Genomic DNA, 21,514 nt, shown 5'->3' on the forward strand with positions numbered 1-21,514 from the left:
AAACTTTCAAATTTTTTTATTTTTATTGTTCGTTTTAATATGAGGATGTAAATAAAAAATTTTCCACATAACAACAGAATGAAATAAAAATAAGTATTCAAATAATTTATAAATACTCATGCGCGAAGGACGGTATCACAAATAGTTATCTTATATTTCTAAAAGATTGATTATACTCGTGAAAGATATTTGAATGTTCCTGAAAATTAAAAAAATATATCTATTTCTTTAGATTTTAGATTATAAAAAAATAAAAAAAGCCAAGAAAATAAGGGAAAAAAAAAGGAGTTAAAGTGTAAAAGATTCAAAACACAAAAGAAGTAAAAACATGCAACAACAATAATTTTGCTGCCTTCTTTAAGATAGTTTACCCCCCCAAAAAAAAAATGCTGCCTTACAAAGTAAGAGTGGAAACTTATTATTTAGTTTCTATAATTTGATAAAATTTATTTAGTTTTTATTTTTAAAAATACGTTAATACATCCTTATAATTTAACCGTCTATATTCATTTAAATTTTATGCGGTTTATTAATCGTAAACTGATAAAAGATTACATCATTTTCTCAACTACTCTTCTTCTAATTTTATTTAATAAAAATTATTTTAATAATTATTGATTTATTTAAAACAATTATTTTTGACTTGTAGCATAAAGATAAAGGGTATTTTGATAGTAAAAATTAATAACAAAAATTTGGAAGGACAGTATAGAAATATATTTATGTACTTTTCAGAAATAGTGACTAAATAATTAATTTATGAAATTATAGGGATTAAATTAGTAATTTGATTTAAATAAGAATGACACAGTACCTAAACTGGACAAAAACCCAATAACCGGACAATACGAATTGTGGTCAATTTCCCAAATTCCAATCTGTTCTTGACGTACTTCCTTCACCAACTCACCTTCCTCTGGTCTGATACACTTTCATTCTCATTTCCTGTTAGATTTGCTTTCTTCTTTCTTTCTTTGATTTTTATGCATATTCTCTTTCCTCCTAACAACTAATACCAAGTGGCTGTGGAGACCAAGAAAAAGGATGGCTACGTTACCAACCGCAGTAGGCGGAGGAGCTTTGGAGAAAGAGGTGTGGAAGGCGCATGCTGCCATGGCTATGGTGCAGCTATTTAATGGAGGATATCACGTCATTACCAAACTGGCTCTTAATGTTGGGGTCAATCAGCTTGTTTTCTGTGTATTTCGTGATCTGCTTGCCCTCTGTATTCTCGCTCCCACGGCTTATATCCGTGAGAAGTAATTCAATTCTGTCTCCAAATTGTTTTTCGTGTCTATTTGTTTATCCTTTTCTATGCATGTTATGGGAATTCTGATTCTGACCGCTGCAATGGCAATTCCAGTTTAGCTCTTGAAAATTTTCATTGGGAATTGGGAATTGGGATTTTGGGATTCTGTTTTTGTTCTTGTTGTTGTTATAAAAAGTTTCTTCTTTTTTTTTATTTCTTTTTCTTTTTCTTTTTTGAGTATATGGGAACAAGTATATTGCATTTTAAAAACAGTTGAGCCACTTCATTTTGATCAATCTTATCCTTTCTTTAGTTCTCATTTGGACACAACAACTTCTTGAATTCTTTTATCTCCTTCTGCCTGATAATTTCGAATTGATGAATTGAAATGACGTACTATCTTAAGATATTTTCTACTTTCTTTTTGCAGAAGGATTCGGCCACCTATGAACAGACGCATACTCTTGTCACTCTTCTTTCTTGGCTTAACAGGGTATGTTTATCTAAATCCATCTTATGCATGATGTATATACTCTATGCTGATACAACTTCCCATTAATCAGTCTATTTGGTTTTGTTGTCTCATAGAATATTTGGGAACCAGCTGTTGTTTCTTATTGGCCTTAGTTATACAAATCCAACTTATGCTGCTGCTATACAGCCTTCAATTCCAGTGTTTACGTTCCTTCTGGCTGTGATGATGGGGTAAGTTCAAAACAGTCTCCTTATCTTTGTGTGTGTGCATGTGTCTGTGATTTTGTTGTTATGCTTAGTGCAAATATATGCTTGTATGTGTTTCGTATGAATGTTCTTTGTTCAGTTTACTACATGTACTTCTTCTTGCAGTACAGAAAGAGTGAATTTGTTTAAAACTGAAGGTCAAGCAAAGGTTGTAGGTACCCTCATCTGTGTTTCTGGCGCTGTATTGATGGTTCTATTCCGTGGTCCAACTATCTTTGGATTAAGTGAAGCAGACTTTGCAGGGAGCGAAATAAGTGCCAAGGGTCAACCAGAGCCCGCTGGATGGTTTTTGTCTAGCTTTATAAACATTGGACTGGAAAGTTGGCACCTCGGAGTTTTATGCTTAATAGGGAATTGCATGTGTATGGCTGTTTTTCTGGCCATTCAGGTAACTCTGAAATACTTATCCAATAGGATATAAGATTTGAAATGAGTGAAATTATAAGATTTTCAATTATAATGGATTACGTTTCATTTTCTAGACACCTCATGAATTTTACCTTAGTGTTTCAACTTTTAAGGGAAGCAACTTTATACCTGCATGATTTGTCTTTTCTTTTTCTGCTGCAACACCATGGAGAATGCAATTGCGCCCTATCTAGATTGCTGGTCTTTTCTTTGTTGTCTAAAGGGGCTTGGCCTGTATTATCAATTGGTTTCTCCTTCCTATATTTATCCATGATAAGTTGAACTTTGATATTAAGTAGGGTGCACGCGAAAATCTTTTGGTGGTTAGACATCCTTCTACTCTTTGATGTGTTTTGCTAGAAATAATACTTCTTTTGAGAGATAAAAAAAGTTTTGTTGGTCAATTGGCTAATTTCAATTATTTATGCTAGAGTTCCCAAAGGCTATGCAAGTAAACTTAAATATGCTAGAGTTGCCAAAGGCTATGCAAGTAAACTTAAATATGCTTCTCTATTTTTCTATAGTACTCCCAAAGGCTAGGCCATTGAACTTAAATTTACTTTATATTTTCTATAATTAAAGAATGAATTCCCGTAATACATAAAAATATTGTTTTTTGCTTTTGTAGTTGTGGTGATGAAGAAGCACAGCAATTGGTTTTTTTTACAAAAAGAATTCATAGAGAGGGCTAATTGAAAAAGAACCTGGGTAAACAGAATGTAAGGGAGTTTAATTGACAAACAACAACAAGAATAACAATAATAACTAAGCCTTAGTTGGGTTTGGTTATTTACTTTTAACTTTTGACCTAAAATATATTTTTTAACTTGTAAGACAATTTAAAAATAAGTAGTTAAATGTTTGGTGAAATTACTTAACAGCTATGTTGCACGGAAACTCCTAGCCATGGGTGTTTCCGTATGTCCATTTTCCTCTATAAATTAAAGTTTCCCCGTGTAGGATTATATTTTAAATGTCATTTCCCCCAATCGTTTTCATGTTTCCACGTTTCTTTGTTTCTGTGCAACATGTTACTTTTAAGTAGTTTAAATGTTTGGTTAATAGTTACTTAAAAGTAACTTGTTATAATTATCAAAAATGACATATTAATTAAATAGAAAGTTCAAAGGTTTGTTAAAAAAAATGATGGTAATGTTGGCATTTCCAGAACTTATTGGGATAATATAGTCTTTTACTTGGTCAAAGAGTATATTTAAAATAAAAATAGATAATTATGAGCAAGGGGTACCTTACTTATGACTTTTAACTTATTTTAAGTAGATTTTTTAACTTAAAAGTCAAATAAAACATTATTCCGTTTTTTCCTGTTTATTTAGAATAGTGGTTTGAAAGACAAAAGCCAAACTAACCAACTTCTGAATCTCTAGTTAATAGAGGTCAGCTACATGAATCCATATCTTCCATTCCATTTGGCTTTGCAGGATTTACTTAAGATAAAAGTACTAAAATCCCCCTAAGGTTAGGCATAATATAAACTAGTTTACATGTGCAATATTAGAAAGAAAGATATTATCATGCTTTATTTTTTGTGTCAACCAATGTGATTTATGCTTTCTAGATTTAGAAATTATCTTTGGGCCTCAGGCTTCTTTAGCATGGAAATGATAGGAGATAAGAAAGTGAGAAGCAGACCTACTAGGCCTTTTTATTTTATTTTATTTTATTTATTTATTTATTTATTTATTTTTTTTTGGGGGGGGGGGGGGGCGGGTGGTGTTGTTGAGAAAAAAATTAGCGGCTCTAAATCATTCTGACTACATAATATAAAACTGAGTGGAATGAAGGAAACAGATCCACATAGCCAACCCTAACTGATTCAGAATTAAGGCTTACTGCTGATACCATTGTCTTTTATTCTTAGTTTTACTGTTTGATGTTTATGTGTTCAATTTGGCATTTGCATACTTGCAGGCTCCACTTTTAATAAAATATCCTGCCAGCCTTTCTGTCACGGCTTATTCATATGCTTTTGGAGCTCTATTAATGGTAGTGACATCATTCTTTTTGACCAATGAAACCACGGAGTGGAGTCTAACACAATCTGAGCTTTGGGCAGTCATTTATGCTGTAAGTTTCTTTCTGGTGTTGTATTGACCTTGACTTTCATGTGTGCTATGCATGTACAATTTATTTTCAGTTTTCTAACACTACTCTATGCAACTATAAATAATTGTACAGTCCTATTATCCTTCTGAGGTAAACTTTAATATCCTGGTTATTTTGACTTTTGAGGATAGTCTGAATGATGGTAGTTACCTTAGTAGGAAAGGATGTCTTCTTCCATCTGAAGAGATGGTGATGTTTCATCAGTATTATGATGTTTCAATTCCTATCTAAGGTGGAAATTTTAGTTTCTCTATTCATCCTTTAAGTATTCATTTCTGTGTTTTCTTTTTGTTGGTTACTTTATCCTAGCTGTGTATATATTCACACATTATCTTCTCAATATAATATTGTAATTATTCCTTGCAAGTGTTTTGAATGGAGAATCTTGGGTTTTAATGGTCTGAAATTTGAAATTCAGTGTTTTTATCATGTTATTAGTATTGCTTTTTTGGTGGTCGTATTTGGAGAGAGGGGAGGTTGTGAGGAAATAGGATCCTTTGCTATTCCAACAAGGAAAATAATCCTTTGTTTGACTTCAAAGGTGAACAATCTCAGCTCTTTACTTCTCTTTCTTCTCAAGATCTTCAATTACATCAGAATGTTGTCATCTTTTTATCAGGTGGAATTGAATCCTTAGTGTCTTCCATAGAAAAAAGTCATTTACAGTCCTTGTCATGGCTGTTAATAATGGCTAATATATGTGTGCTGCAGTTGAATAAGATCTCGTGAACATTCTTGAAAAGATGTAACAACACTCTGAAATAGCAGTGCAACAGTTCAAGTGGAATAGGGTTAGATCCTGTTTCCTGAAATTTAGGCATTATGGAGACTAAAAGAAATATGTTCAAGATATTCTTAAATCTTTCTAATGTGATATGCTATGAGTTTTTGACTATGGTAGTTGTAAAATCTATTTCGGTAGATGAAACAGATTACTAATTTATCTCAACACCCATCTTACCTCCATTCCACCTCTTTTTTGGATCCGAGAATCAATATCGGTTTCATTGAAGTGGAAAAATAAAAACAGAGATATGTTCACAATTGAGAGGGCCAAGGGACAAACAATTAGAACACATTGTAACCAAATCTATTACCTTATCTTGGATTTGTTATCTCAGCAGTTGCAAATTCAAAAATGTCTACAAGTGATTTAGCATTTATAGTGCCAAAGCTTTTATTCTATATGCTTTCTTTTTTAGTCTCCTGCTTTAGTGATTTAGGGAGTGAAGTGTGTGCATTTTTGGGACTTGTGAACAAAGCGGAAGCATCATTTTCCTTGATGGACGGAACTAATTTGCGGTGCTATCATACAGCTAAGAACAAGGTTTAACTTTTGTAGAATCCTTGACTTACCTTCAGATATTGGCCTAACAATTTTGGCGTGAGCATCTCTCCTTCATCAATAATGATTTATTTCCAGCCTTCTTCTTGGAAATTCTATGGGTTTTAGGCAACTTACAGATAATTCAATTGTATCAAAAAGTTGCCCTTCACTTTATGGCATATGATCATATAATAGAATAATAGAGTTATAAAATTGCTCTGAACCTCTTTCTGCAATTCTTTTGTGGGCTGCTCAAAATTGATTATATTTAGCACTAAATGTTTAATTTCTTTTCTTCTTTATGTCACTCACTTTTTCAGGGAACTGTTGCCTCTGCCCTTAATTATGGACTCCTGACCTGGTCCAATAAGATCTTGGGGCCTGCTTTGGTTGCACTTTACAATCCACTTCAACCTGCTGCTTCTGCCTTGCTGTCAAGAATTTTTCTTGGAAGCCCCATTTATTTGGGAAGGTTTGACTTAAGTTGCTTGAAAACTTGTCATACAAATTTGTGTTAACTCATACGTGTTACACGCATTACTATGCTTCCAAATTCTGTGCTTTGCCTAATTGGCTCATTAATGTTCTCATTTGTACTTTCTCATAAAATATGGTTTTGATCTTAAAAACAAATTTGAACAATCTCTGGATTTCTTCCATGGCACCTGAAGGTTGGTGTAAGATGGGCTTACTCTGTCTTTTCCACATGTGATAACAGCATCTTTGGGGGCTGCCTAATCATTGCTGGTCTTTATTTGGTGACTTGGGCTTCCTATAGGGAGAGACAGGCAATTGCTGGGCTAATTTCTTATGTTTCTGTCAGGAGCTCTGAACCACTCATTCACAGGGATGCAACAGCTAACAAGGGTGCGTACCCAAAGGGACAAATGTTATCTGGGCCTTCCTTGCCAAAATCTACAGATTAAGCAGGCAACCCAATTTAATGTTTGTTTAAAGTTTCATCTTATTGAAAATCACAATTTGTGATAAACACAAGTTCATGTATTATATCTCCCTAGTTCATTAAATATACATCTCCTTTTAAGAAATCGTATCAGCGTTTTATTATTTATTTATTATTTATTATTATTATTTGTTTAAGCTCTGATTTTGATGTCCTTCGACCTAACATTCAGTTTGAGAAATGAAGATGAAAAATATGAAGGAACTTGTTTTTTATGGCTTTATTTTTGTGCAGCTATGTAGGGGAGAGTTCTCTTGACCACTTGACTATAAAAGCAAATTTCTTGATTCGGCATCCTAACTCCACAGATAAACTGAGGGACACCCATGTATATGGTAAAATCCATCCGATTTCTGATGCTGTATGTGATGGGACTCTGCAAATTTTTAGAAGACTTGAATCAGGATAGGTAGGAAGCAATAAAAACAGTGAATGCTGCAAGTTATTGGCAGACTCGAGTCAGGACCATCAGGAAGCAAAATTAGTGAATCCTAAAGGAAAATTTTCTTCCTGTTTTTCTAATGTATTTAATCGCTTTTTTGTTCTGTATTTATGGTTTGATAGCAGTTATTTTTACTGGTTGCAAGGATGAGATTATTAACCTCGTGCTTTGAATTTCTGGGTGAGAATCTGAAATGGAGGGCATTTTCTTTCCCTGTTTTGCTTCAACTACTTTACAGCCAATGCTGTTGCCTTCTCTATTTTGAATTGACTTACAGTTCTATGCTACTGGACTCCATAAAAACGCAGTAGGAAAGAATTCCCATGTTTAATTATTTAGGTTCGATTGGTAAAATATTGAAGTATGGACATAGAGGAAATTCTTTCAGTTACTGATGAAGAGAACGAGAAATTGTTAATCATTTGTGCAAATCAAGAATACAAATCACTTTTGTCGGAAGAAACCCTAACCACAAAGAATTTCAGCATTAACCGGTCATCAGTGGGTTGTTGAGGTATTAAATTGTCATCTTCAGACATGCTTTGAATTTTCTATTTTCTATATTTGTATTTCTCCAAACGCGAAGATTTTAATTTTCATATTTGCATTTCTTATTCTTATATGAATTAGTATTAGAACCCACGCGATGCGCATAGCAATATTAAATAATAATAATTTTTTTATAATTTCGACACAAATACAATACGAAAATTAGACGGTCAACACGTACACGACACGTTTAACCCGCTTAATATCATAAACATGTGAAGTGGGTCGTGTTGATTCATATCAACTCGTATAACCCGCTTAATATCATAAATAGGTTAAGTGGATGTATTGACCTTTATACGATCCACTTAACTTGCTTATAGTATTTTAACTTTTAACCTATTTAACTCCAATCATATTTAAAAATAAATTTTTACACGTAAAATGGATAAATTCTTCAAGATTTATAATTAAAATAAAAAGTAATACAATAATAAAATTTAAATATGATTCAGTTGGAGTATTTATATTTAACACTAAAATTACCTTTTTACTCTTAAATAAACGGGTCACTTGCTTAACCAGCATATCAACCCTCGACACAACACGTTTATATTCATGTCATAAATGAGTGACTTGTTTATGACAATAACTCGTTTAACCCCAACCCTAACCCATTTATTTCGCGAGTTAGACAAATTGTGTTTGCGTGTCGTGACCCATTTTGACATTCATAGTATGGCCTGCATAAAAAAAATGCGCACAAACTATTAATGTATTTTCAATAGTGATAATAATTTTGAGAATTTAACTAATTATATTTAGATAATAAATTAAGTATTTTTTATTTTATTTTTATGATTTATTAGAAATGATTGTTTATTTATTTGAAATATTAATGTATTATACTTATTTAGTGTAGTGTGTCCTAAACGTGTGGATTTTTTACTTTTTTAAAATTATTGTATTGCCTACGTTTCTGCATCACATGATGAAGTGTTTTTTTTTAATTTATTTTTTTATCTTTTTTATTAATGGATAACCAGAAAAAATAAGAAGGGACTGAATTTGTTTTCGGAAAAACTTTTGTTATTTTTTTTTTTGATATAAAAGAAAAATAAAATTAATTTTTCTCTATAAATTTATTTTATAGTTTTTTATTTTCATTCTAATTTGAAGAGAAAATTATCAGAATTATTTTCTCTTATATTCCTTTATTATTTTCAAATAAAATAGTTTTTACTTATTAATATTAATTTAGTTTTTTTCTCCTATATATTATCTGAAAATATAATTGCTTTTTTTTTTTCTTTATGATCCGTATGATGCGCAGGGTAATATTAAAAGATAAAATAGTATTTTATAATATCATTCAAGAATAGTAAAATTATATAATAAAATGATAAATTGTATCTTATTAAGATATGCTGAAAAGCTCCGATGCTAAGATATGTCTTTTTAAATATCATGCAAAGTTTTTCATAAGGTATGAAATAGTAAAAGTCATGCATGGTAACTATATAAAAAAAAAGTATACACACTATTAATATATTTTACAATAGTGATAATAATTTTGAGAATATAACTAATTATATTGAAACGAGAAATTAAGTATTTTTTTATTTATTTTATGTTTATAATTTATTATAAATGATTGTTTGTTTATTTGAAATATTAATGAATTACTTATTTAGTGTAGTGTGTCCTAAGCATATAGATGCCATACTTTTTAAAAGTTATTGTATCCATAGCTCCCGTATCTCGTGTCTCGTGTCCGTACAATCTAGCTCCCGGTATATGAGACTACTCCTTACACTAAGTTAATCAATCAATTTTTTTATTACGAATAAAAATAAAGTGTTTTTTTTAATTTGCTTTTGTGTTATTGAAATAAGAAATTAAGTATTTTTTTATTTTATGTTTATGATTTATTATAAATGATTGTTTATTTATTTGAAATATTAAAGTATTACTTATTTATTGTACTATTTTCTAAGCGTGTGAATGTCCTATCTTTTTTAAAAATTGTCGTATCCTGTTTTCATGCAATATAGCTCATAATATATGAGACTACTCTATACACCAAGCTAATCGACTAAGGTTTTTTTATTACCAATAAAAAATGAAGTGTTTTTTTTATTTGTTTTTGTGTCATTGAAATAAAAAATTAATTTTTTTATTTTGTGTTTATAATTTATTATAAATGATTGTTTATTTATTTAAAATATTAATATATTACTTATTTAGTGTACTATGTCCTAAGCGTGTGGATGTCCTACATTTTCTAAAAATTATCGTACTCATTTCCTATGTTTGTGCAATTTAACTCTTGATATATGAGACTACTCCATACATCAAACTAATCAACTAAGATTTTTTTTATTACCAATAAAAATAAAGTATTTTTTTTAATTTGCTTTTGTGTCATTGAAATAAGAAATTTAATGTTTTTTTATTTTATGTTTATTATAAATGATTGTTTATTTATTTGAAATATTAATCTATTACTTATTTAGTGTAGTGTGTTTTAAGTAAGTAAATATCCTACTTTTTTTTTAAATTATCATATCCAATATGTTCTCGTGTCTCGTGTCTCAGCTCCTGGTATATGAAACTAGTATAACTTTCTAAACTACTATAAGGTATACTAGAAAACTACAAAACAAAAAATTACAAGAATAAAAATAAAAATTCTCCATTTAGAAGGAACCGGAGCTCATTAGTTAAAAAATACTTTATCTAGTTGAGTATAAAAATTGTACACCAGATGTAGTGGAAAATCAACATAATCTCATCCATGAACTTAAGTATTTTTTATTTTATGGTTTGGGTTATTTGTATTTTAATTAAATTTTAATTTAATTTAATGCATTATCTTGATGGATGTAACTAATAGATATTGTCATGATAAAGACATTATCTAAAAATATAAAACAACTCGTCTTCTTATAATTATTGTTATTAAATTTTATCTTTTTACAACCGTACTAAATAATTGTTGTCATTCTCTTGGCAATTTCAGAGTTTGCACTTGACTTCCATATAATGGAAACTATTCTGCTTTTATTTATATAGATATTATGGTGTACTCAACTTATATTCATTATTAATGAATTATTAAGTTTAAAGAAAAAAAAATTTAATGAATTATTAAGTTAAAAAAAAAAGACATACTCTGAATTGTTTCAAATGGAGCAACAAACTTTTATCAATTTATATAAAGAGTTGAAAGGAAATGGAAAATTGAAAGATTCTAAAATCTCTTTCAATTCAAAAACAATTAGCTATATTTCTTATTATTATCAGACAAAATCATCAACATCGATTTGTAGGAGATATTTTTTAACATTCAAGACAGACAACATCGAAATATTTTAGAAAAGTCTTGTATATCATTTGTTAACTTGCGAAACATATAATTATTTTCTGTCATTTGGTGATAGTCCTCTACAAAGAGGAGTGATCCATTTTTTAAGCGTTCGGTGCCCCATGTCCAAACCGTCCTCCTCTGGCCACCGCCGGCGATAAATCTGCAGCCCGCGATCTCCAACGACGTGTTTCTTATAATGAAAATTTAAACTGAATAATCGAATCATCAGATCTGAGGAGAAATATCTTAAATAATGACTATATCGGACGACGAAGACGAGATATTGGCCCAGTTCCTGGAATCGGAGGTCCTCTCCGAATCATCGGACCAGGTATTTCGAAATTTGGTTATTTTTGTAAAATATATAAATTGTTTAATTTCAATCGATTTGATTTGATTTGTGTGAAAATTTTGATGTATTGTGTCAGGAAACAGATAAGGAAGAGGAGAAGCAGGAGGATAAGGAAGAGGTAAAAGAGAGAAACGTTCGTTTAAATGAAAGCGAGAAGGAGAAAGAGAAAGAGAACTATAGCAATAAACGAAGGAGGATAGAGAGTGGGATTTTTAGCAAGATTCCTCCTGAACTCTTCCCTCACATCCTCAAATTCCTTTCTTCAGAGGTCAATTTTTCTTTCTTTTTATTTTTTATTTTTTATTTTAAATTTCTTGACCTTTTTTTTTTTTTTTTTTTTGCTATGAATACTTTTTTCCATTAAAAAGTTTTGAACTTTTTTTCTATTACAAATAATTGCAGGATCTCATGGCATGTTCTCTGGTCTGTAAATTCCTGAATTATGCTGCATCTGATGAGTCCTTATGGCGTCGCCTGTTAGTAATTCTATTAAACTTTTTGTCATATAAATTTGTTTATAGTTATATTATTCATTTATATTAAGTGTAGAAAATGTTACAAAATGCAGATGTTCTTGTGTTTTCTTTTTCTTCTATAAAATTTGAATGTTAGTAGTTCATGTATATTGCTTTCTTGACTGTTATTCAGGATTATATATATAAAAAAATTATTATTGTTTACCTAAAATTAATCAGTCCGTCCTTGCTTTTTTTTATAAATACACTACTTCATCCCTAATGGAATTGTCCTCCTGTTCACTTGTGGTACCCTCTCTAAGCCTTATGAAAAGATAAGGGTATTTTTGTCTTGTCATAAGACATTTAACCGCAAAAAGCTTTTAGTAAATGGAACAGTAATATAGGGACGTAATAGTAATTTCTCTCTCTCTATCTCTCTATCTCTCTCTCTCTCTCTCTCTCTCTCTCTATATATATATATATATATATATATATATACACACATGTATATGTGTATAGTATATGTATATGTGTATGTATATTCTCTGTTCCTTTTAAAATTTTTGTCATCCTTCCATTCCAAAACTACTCTTGATAGTTTAAATGCTTAAATTTATCATAGAATACCTTGAATCAATGATCGATCTTATATAGAGAACATTTTTAGGTTCTTGTTATCACAAGTTTGCTGACTTGCCTCCTTTGGTTGCCAATTTACAGTTTTAAGTTGCTGAATTAGTTCATTTTACCTTCCAATCTTCTTTTCTTATTTCTGTTTGCTATTCTGACGTCCCCAGTAGTGCTTGTCTTCGAATTCCTTACTTCCAAATTTCATCTTTCTTTTTCCAAAGCAATGCATTTTGTCTTAGCAACATCAACTTGTACTAACTCTTCAACCGGGTAGCCAGTTCCAATTGCGGCGCCTTCTTTTTTTATTTTGTTTTTTGCCTGACCAAAGGCGGGAATTGGACCAGCGCAGTCCCACTGGTTCCGTTTCCATTCTGAACCACAACTTCCAAGCTGGTTCCAGTCTGATCCGCTGGCCAGCCTATATATATATATATATATATATATATATATATATATATATATATATATATATATAAGTTCCGATGTTTCTTCTTTAGTTCCAAGTTCCTGCTGATGCAAAACTAGTAGCAGCTTTTGCCTCTTAACACTTTGTTGTGGAGTTGCTACCTGTTAACTATTAACAATAATAATAAAAAAAAATATCTTGCAATAAAGAGAAGAAAGGGGGAGGAGGAGAGAGAGATTTAGGTGGATGGTGCGCTTGATATATTCCTCCCCTGGTTTTGGCAATCATTGCATGTGGCAAAGAAATCACAACGAAACTTGCATGGCAAGCTGAGTTTAGAAAGGTGAAACTTTGTGGTGAAACACTAACTGATTTTGGGAAGGACTTGAGACAAGGTGGGTAGCAAAATGTCCCTCTCAATGCACTTCGTTTTGAGGCTAAACTCTTTTGCAAACAATTTTGAGTGGGAACATGTCGAAAGAACTTTTGCATCCATTGAAACTTTTTTGACCCTGCGTAGGTTTGCTCAGCAAATGCCGCGTTTGCATTCCTTTGGTCAAGATACACCACCAGCCATCTTCACTAGCTTTCTAATTACCATTTCTCTCATCCCCTTCTTCTTCATCTTTGTCTTCTTCTCTCTTTATCCTTATGTGTTGTTTTTTTCCTCTCCAGTATTCTTTTAATTTGTAGCTTATTATTGTTGTTGTTTTTGTTGTTAGATTTCTCATCCTCATCAAGATGCACCGCCAACCATCTTCTCTAGTTTGAGATAAGGCTTAGTTGTTGTTGGTGATGATGATGATAGCTTATTATTTTAATTTGTCTCACTAGCTGAAACTGGTTGGGTAACCAAGTTGAAACGCGATTGAAATGAGTGATTTTTGAGTAACAAATTAAACTAAGTGGCTGATAAGATACTACATGCAAAACCGTGTAACTGTTCAATTTTAGGATTCCTATTTTGCAATCATGTTTTTGAAATATACTTTGCAAATTTTTGTTTGTGCTTGATTTGGATTTTTATGCCGTCGAAATAAGTTTATTGTGTAATAATTTAGAGATATTCTATAATTAGTAAAATTTGACTTCTTTGATTCACTGGTAGACTCTAGAAATAATTTTTCCTTATAATTCAAAGAATGCTTAAGGTGTAGATTCAATCTAGCCTTGTTCCACGCATCTACCCTAAGTCAGTTTGGTACTAGAGCGAGGTTTCTCCTAGCTTTCGGTCACATACTATGGTGTGAAAAGCAACCTCTTTGTCAATGATTTTGCAGAGGGGCAAGTAAATATTCAAGATCATATAAATGGTAGAAATTTGCGCTGGAGATTTTGCTTGCGGCAAGTCTATTTGTAGACGTGTTCCTAATCTTTGAGGTATTTCTTACTTCGGTTATGATCTCACAAGAAATATTTCGTAAATTGGTTGTTTTATTTGGAGGTGTATTTGATTTTCTTGAGATTCATAAGGAAAATGTAAAACTTGCTTTTACAAAACCGAAATGTGATGCAGTTAATTGGTAGGATACATTTCACTGAAAGTATAGTACAATTCATTCAAAAATGACCAAATTGTTAGTGGGTGATTTTTTATTCAACTACTATGAAGAGATATTCTATTATTTAAGGAATAAGCTGAATAAATGATGTGAAAACTTTATCGGGCATTTTCTGTTCAATCCTTAGAAGTTGAAGTTTGTTCAAAACCAATAGCTGAAAATTTTATTTGTGTCCAAGAGTTTTTAGACTGTTTTAGTATTTAGGTATTCTTAGATGTGGATTTTATTAGTGCCTAGTTAGGATCCTCATGCCTTATGAATAGGCTTCTTGGTAATACTTTAGAGATAAGATATTATTACAAAAAATTCAGCTTCTTTTATTCTCTAATGGACTCCAATTTTTTTTTTTTTTTTTTATTTTTTATTTTCTGAGGACGTTTAAGGTTTAGATGTAATCTAGCCTTGGTACCATGATTCGATCCAGCACCAATATTTGTACCCTATCATATTCAAATCAAAATATGATTCAATATAAATGAGCCACTCACAAAATAAAATAGGATCTAACATGGCTTGAAAGTGGGCACCTCTATACTGCCTCTCATGTTAATGTCACCTACTATTTCTTGTGGTTGAAATTGTCCTCTATTGTGTCAATGTAAAACTTGATGATCTTGACATCCTAGCTGAGTCTATTTAAATAAATTCACTGTTGGTCCATTATTGTATGTCTGAAGGGCAATATGTTAGTTCCTAAATAAACCTACGTTTATTCTAGTCCACAATTCTGAATGACCCAACTTTTTAATCTTTTTTTTGCCTTGATCTTCTTGTTGTCTGCATAAATGGAAGACAAAAAGTACAAGGACTTCTTTATAGTATCAGTGTCTACAGGTTTCACAATACCGATCACGATTGAAACAACAACCAATGAGTTCTTATAATTCCTATCATTTAGCCTTGTACTTATTAGCTCCTTAATCATTACTCCCATAAATGATTAAAAATCTTTTGATATCAATAGTGTCAAATCCCACTTCTACTGCAAGGTTTTGATCTTGTAAATTTGTGAGAGGATCAATTTGTTGCTTCAGCAGTTATCTTCCCCATTTTAACCTTCTGATTTTTTAGCCCGAGATACATGGTGTAAACAGTTCTATTATGCAATTCCTTTAACCCCATAGCAAGTACACCCTTGTAATGCAATAATATTAACTGAAAATGCTGTCATATGGATTTGTTTTTGATTTAGTTGGCATCAGATTATGATCTTTATGCAAACATATGGCTGGAATTTTCTTGAGTTATGTGCTTCAGTTACTTATTGGCACTTCCATGCAATTATATGTATTCCACTTTTAGGCATGGTTCAAATTAGTTCATATTTTTGAAAAATTTTGTCAGGTACTGTATGCGATGGGGCCTATTGCCTCCTTCTAAGAGGTTATGTGATTGTGCTTGGAAGAAGCTTTATGTTCAGGTGGCCTTTTCACTTCTAAAGCCTTCTATTATTATTATTATTATTATTATTATTATTATGATTAATCCTCTCTCTCGTTCTCTCTCTTATTTATATACATATATATAAGCATAAAAAACCCATTTAGCAGTTCATTTACCATCGACATTTCACTCAATATTCTAAGAAAAATAAAATTCACTCAATATTCAAATAAACATAAAATTTTCACCATATAATTGCTCAAAAACCTGTAATCATCTCTTTCTATACTAATAAGATATTATTATATATACTTTATAGAATGCTTTATTGCTTTTTTTCATGTTTTTTTATTCATGACCAATTTAGAATGTCAAAGATAGGTAATACTAATCACAAGAATTTTGAAGCAATAGTGTTCTACTTTGCAGCGTGATGAAGAGGACATGGTTAAGCTTGTTAGAAATTGTCAGCCTGAGTTTAAAGAGTACTACATCCAAATGCATGCATCAAAGAGAAGTCAAGCTCCCCTTCCTTCTCAGGTAATGCCTGTTGTTTTTGTTGTTTTGTTTTAATTGTTTTTATATGCTATGTACTTTTGCTTTTTAAGTGTTCATTTTTGTAAATAGAGAAAATTCATATTTCTTATTGCATTTCTGTACAAATAGTATACAATTTGGAAAATGAAAACCAAGATTTCTGCCCTCAGTAATACAAAGGTTTTTAATCAGGAGGTATGTGTGTGTTCTAGAATTAGTTTTCAACCTTCAGATTCTTGATTGTTCTTTTTCTGAACTTGATTTTTGTCAGACTGTTTTTGGATGATTATGTATTTAGTAGCTTATCTGTCTGTTGTTTTCTATTGAATTATGCTAACATAGACGGTAAAGAATAGCGCATAAATTATATATCCCAGGAGTCAACTTGATTTATTAATTTATATATGCAAGAGAAGAACTTGCATTAGTATCTTAGCTTAGTTTCATCCAAGCTTAATCTCGGTCATGGATAGAGTACCAAGGTTCAAGTCCATGCCAAAAAGAGAAGCATCTAACCCTTTGAATGTGCTCTTACTGAATATGAAAATTCTGTTTCATATTCCTATGGGGTTGTTGATGCAGATGGCAATAAAGAAGAAACTCAGGAATGAAGTTATAATACTAAGAAACCTCAGGATTAGGGTCTAGATATGATGTTGGGTTTATCTATGATATTATAGAGCACTTATTAGCCATTTTAGAGTTTTATTTATTTCTATTCAAATGAATGAGCTGCTGGTCTAATTTTAAGCCTCAACATCAATCCCGTGATTTTCCAAATTTGCTGAAAAAGTTAAATGGATGTCTTATGGAGTCCTTAATTTTATTCCATGTCTTATTTTGAGTCTTTGTAGGTTTTGGAGAATATTGGGGTGTATATACTTATAGAAAATAATTTTCTGTTTTCTTAGAATATGAAAAATAGAAAATAGAAAATGGAAAACACTTTCACTAGTTAATAATAAAAGATCATATTTCAATTAAAAACTTTAGAAAACATTATTCATAACTTTCATAATTAAAAGAAATAAAAATATTATAAATCAAATTTAGAAACTTTTAATTTAGAATTTTGTAAATATTCATTATTGATTTATTTATGACAATAATATCAATTTTTATCATTTTGTAATTTTTTTAAAAAATAAATGATATAATTATAAATAGATTTTTATGTAATAATAAAAGTTACAAATTAAAGCATAATATAAAATCGAAAAAATAAAAAAATTTTCATTAAATTTTAAATATTTTTTGATCATTTTTCAATAAAAAATATATATTTTTTTAAAAAATTATAGATATTTATAATTTTAATTATGAAAAAGTCATTTTTTAAAATGGAACCGCTGGAAACATTACTTTTCTTTTCGAAAAACCGTTTTACTTCTCCAAATAGAAAACTCTGTTTTTCAGTTTGAAAATTTTTCCAGAAAACTACCCCAGTTTTCTACAAGTGAACAACCTCTTATTCTCTATTTTTCTTTGAGGGTCCAAACTCTTAGGGCTATTTGGTATTGTTGTTGTTTTTTCACTCTTGGTTTTTGTTTCTCAAATTTGAAAGAAAAATCCATCATTTAAATTTATTTGTTTAGTTACTTGGTTTCTTGAAACAGAAAAAACTAGTTGTCAAAACAAAGAAAAATCATAAGCAGTGGTTTTTGCTTGTTTTATCAGCTTGTTTTCAAAAAATAAACTTTTGGTTTAGAAAATAAGGAACCAAAAACCAGAAACAGTATGACACCATACCCTCCCAAGTGTATTAGGGCAGGTTTTAGAGTTCATTATCTTTTATGTTTATGAGTATGACGTTTGTAATGCTTTCTGCCCAGCTCTTTGGTTAATAAAATTTCTAGCAATATGCTTCTTCAAGTTTTGCGGGTATCTTTGGTGTAATGGCAAAGTTACTCCACTCGTGACTTGGAGGTCATATTTTCGAGCCTTGGAAGCAACCACTTTGCAAAGTAGGGGGAAGGTTGAGGCTGTTCGCATCTTCAATCCTCCTCAGATTCCACAAATATAGGACGCTTTGTGTACTACGGTACCCTTTTTTTAATGCTTCAGATTTTGTTCTGCCATTCAACCCTTAAAATGGCATCAGACAGTTTTCTGTCAACAGATTAATGGTAATTATCGATGGAGATCTAACTATGGACATAAGTACTAAAGGCTGATGTTCTAAAGAGGTGTTAGAGCCTTGGCACAACCGTGCCCTTGTGAAGCCAAGCTTAAAAGAAAATGAAATTTGAGGAAAAATTGAAAATTAACACCTAGTTTTCTTTAAAAAAAAAAAAAATCAAAATAATAACATTATTGAACCAGATAGATCAAAACTTAACAATTTTTAAGCATCAATCTAATGCTAGCAATTCCTTGAAGAGAAGGAACACAACAAAGATCATCTACATGAAAATTTATAAAACGTTAGTAAATGCCTTAACAAAGATCATCTGCATGAACATTTATAAAACGTTATTAAATGCATTATCTTCTATGTGGAAATTAGTCTTAATGACGGAATCGATAGACAATGAAATTTGAATTTTTTTTCCATCAAATCTTAATGTCTCTTATCAAATACTCTCTCCGTCCCATTTGTATAGGCTTTATTTTTCATTTGTCCCATATTGTTTCCTATTTCTTTATTTAGAAGTGGATAATTTACTTAGTTTTCTATTTTGCCCCTATTTGATAGCATATATCTCAATAAATGTAATGTTCATAATTAATAACCTTCAAATAAGCAGGTGTACATAAACAACTTTGAAAATGGCCCTATCTCTATTTTATTCCCGTTCATGGATCATTAATACGAGGGCATATTAGGAAAAAACAAAGGATAAGAAATTGTAACATAAACGTATTAACTATTTTTTCTAAACTATGTGAAAGTCAAACCAGATATATATATGTGAGATGGATGGAGTAGTATGAAAAAAAGCCTTAATCCTATAAAACTACTATTCACTGAACAAAAGCCTCCGCCAAGCCATAATTTTGAAAAATTCAACATGTAGGCAATGTACGCCTACATTTACTATTTGTTGATGCAGTCTACCCACTAAAGCAGTTCCAACTCCATTCTTTTTTTTTTAGTTGTGCCTCAAATATATCATAAATATCTAAAAACAAAACCCTAAAAAATTTCTGGAAGCCACAGACCATTGATATTGTTTCCAACACAATGCTAACTTTTAAAGTGTTAGGTATCCTACATCATTCTGAATGAGAATCATTTTTACTATATCAGTTTTATGTTCTCTGTGATACAGTGATCTAATAGAAGATTCAAGGCCAGGCATTGGGGTTTAATTCTATTTGTCTGCATAATATCTAACTATACAAAATAAAGAGTTAAGTTTCTAACTAGATGCACATTTTCTCACTATTTTTGTTCGTTTATGAAGGTGAAAGATGATCAGATAATTCTTGACAAGACGATTGCTGAACAAGTGTCTATATGGAAAAAGAGCAGAGGCCTGAGTGATAAGGTGGTCACTGACCATGCTTGTTCTGGAGAAATGTGTTCTTACTACCAAATAGGGGATGTTTTCGTTTGTGAGAAGACTGGAAATGTTCATGGTAGAAACTTTTCGTGCTTAAATATGTACAGTTTGTCTTTGTTTTATGACATCCAGGCATAACATTTTGTCTTGTTTCTTTTTTCAGTTTGTGATGAGACATGCAGGGAAACAGTCATAAACCCTGTAAATGAGCTTTTGGTCTGTACAATTTCTGGGTTATGTTTTGATAGATTAGTGTCCCCATACGAAATGGAACCTGATCCTGTAAGTAAAATTTTCCTCTGGCTGATTTTTTTTGTTTTGGGTCTTGTATCTTTATGCAACCCTGATTTCATGTAACATACAGTAGCTGTTCTGCTCAAGGATTACAGTCTTCTGTGGTAAGTTTGAATGGCATGGATAGGATAGCTATTAGGCTGCATAAGAAAAAGCAGAATCAAATGACTATTAATCAAATTGTCTTCATAAAAGCAATTGAGGAAAACCAGAGTCTATTTATGCTTTAAGCAGTAGAGATTTGCTAATTTTGTTTGCTGTTCTGATCTTTTGTTATTTAGAAAGTTACGACTATTTTTCTATAATCCTTCGTATTTTTGTGGAAGGCTGAAGGTGCAGTGGCAGATGAAGCAGAGCCTTTCATGGGATCTGGTCGTTTTGGTAATTGAATAAACTTTGACATTATCATTTTCACATACTTTCTAGATGTTCAAGATTTACTAATCTTATTGCCCTGCTTGTCTATGGCAGCACGGGCTTACTCGTTGGGATATAATTGTGATGATGAGGAGGAGCTGGAAGCTGCTTTGAGGTTTTGCTGATATGTTTGATTTGGCAGCAGATGTCATAAATTTATGGTACAGATATATTTCATAAATTACATTGTATAAATTGATCACTTGGGTGAAATGCTTTAGTAAATAGTTTCTTTTCCTGCAGATTATGTATTGTGTAAAGTTGTAAGGCATGCCCAATGACCTCGAGCTAAGCCAAATTCAGGGGACGGAAGTTTGCTGGGAATAGGCAATTAATTATGTGTTTATGAAGCTACGCAGGCGGATTTCAGTTAGTTATATTAGTATTAATATTAATATTATATATTAGTGTGGATATCAGTAGCAAATTTCCTTTTACATTAATATTTATACTATTTATTTCCTTTCTTGTTTTCCACTCTGTTTGAATCGCAAGGAAAATAAGATGAGGAAAGAAAATATAATTAATGTCAATTTATAACTTCACCTTAATAAAAGAGAGGGAATAATAATGAATTAATTGGGCACTTGTGTAATAAAAAAAAAAAGAAATTGCACAATCAAAATCAAAATAAAAAAAAAAATAGAAATTTTCACAATCAAAATCAAAATAGTTCAAAACGGAGCCATTAAGTGTGCACATATTGCAAATACATATAAATCATTTTATGTTATAACTTATAAAAAGTCAGTTGACTTGAACATCCTGATAAAATAAAAAACTGTTAATTTCTCGTAACTTTGAAATATATAGAAGCGCCACACTGCAGATTCCAGACTCCTTTACACTGAG

The 21,514-nt window shown here is 31.0% G+C and overlaps 2 protein-coding genes across 7 annotated transcripts; both read left to right on the forward strand.

Moving 5' to 3' along the window:
- The first annotated feature begins 830 nt into the window (after positions 1 to 830).
- Positions 831 to 7,470, forward strand: UMAMIT1 (nodulin MtN21 /EamA-like transporter family protein). 6 transcript variants are annotated; one of them, XM_037639102.2, is made up of 8 exons: positions 831 to 1,259; positions 1,680 to 1,742; positions 1,838 to 1,954; positions 2,096 to 2,378; positions 4,331 to 4,486; positions 6,173 to 6,324; positions 6,676 to 6,782; positions 7,051 to 7,470. In XM_037639102.2, the coding sequence occupies exons 1-7, from the start codon at positions 1,045 to 1,047 to the stop codon at positions 6,776 to 6,778; spliced, it is 1,089 nt and encodes a 362-aa protein (XP_037495030.1). In that variant the 5' UTR covers positions 831 to 1,044; the 3' UTR covers positions 6,779 to 6,782; positions 7,051 to 7,470. The 6 variants fall into 6 exon arrangements, with proteins under 6 accessions (XP_037495030.1, XP_012079763.1, XP_012079761.1 ...); XM_012224371.4 differs by having other exon boundaries at positions 832 to 1,259; positions 6,571 to 6,719; XM_020681733.3 differs by having other exon boundaries at positions 832 to 1,259; positions 6,676 to 6,719.
- Positions 7,471 to 10,974: 3,504 nt separating this feature from the next.
- On the forward strand, positions 10,975 to 21,139 carry LOC105640146 (F-box family protein). Its single transcript, XM_012224375.4, has 10 exons — positions 10,975 to 11,448; positions 11,546 to 11,737; positions 11,872 to 11,945; positions 15,870 to 15,945; positions 16,338 to 16,448; positions 19,853 to 20,027; positions 20,115 to 20,233; positions 20,572 to 20,626; positions 20,717 to 20,823; positions 20,906 to 21,139. Exons 1-9 carry the CDS (start codon positions 11,371 to 11,373, stop codon positions 20,785 to 20,787), a joined length of 951 nt encoding a protein of 316 aa, XP_012079765.1. The 5' UTR covers positions 10,975 to 11,370; the 3' UTR covers positions 20,788 to 20,823; positions 20,906 to 21,139.
- The last annotated feature ends 375 nt before the right edge of the window (positions 21,140 to 21,514 follow it).

Source organism: Jatropha curcas, chromosome 11 (assembly GCF_041381405.1).
Source record: "Jatropha curcas cultivar XTBG-Jc1 chromosome 11, XTBG_Jcur_1.0, whole genome shotgun sequence".
NCBI lineage: Eukaryota > Viridiplantae > Streptophyta > Magnoliopsida > Malpighiales > Euphorbiaceae > Jatropha > Jatropha curcas.

Bases quoted from the DNA above. Each gene is read 5' to 3' on its own strand.
- LOC105640146 (XM_012224375.4), top strand. From the start codon at position 11,371: ATGACTATATCGGACGACGAAGACGAGATATTGGCCCAGTTCCTGGAA. The intron at 11,946-15,869 runs GTTAGTAATTCT...AAATTTTGTCAG, and splicing joins GAGTCCTTATGGCGTCGCCT to GTACTGTATGCGATGGGGCC. The intron at 20,627-20,716 runs GTAATTGAATAA...TGTCTATGGCAG, and splicing joins CATGGGATCTGGTCGTTTTG to CACGGGCTTACTCGTTGGGA.
- UMAMIT1 (XM_020681732.3), top strand. From the start codon at position 1,045: ATGGCTACGTTACCAACCGCAGTAGGCGGAGGAGCTTTGGAGAAAGAG. The intron at 1,955-2,095 runs GTAAGTTCAAAA...TTCTTCTTGCAG, and splicing joins CTTCTGGCTGTGATGATGGG to TACAGAAAGAGTGAATTTGT. The intron at 4,487-6,172 runs GTAAGTTTCTTT...TCACTTTTTCAG, and splicing joins TTTGGGCAGTCATTTATGCT to GGAACTGTTGCCTCTGCCCT.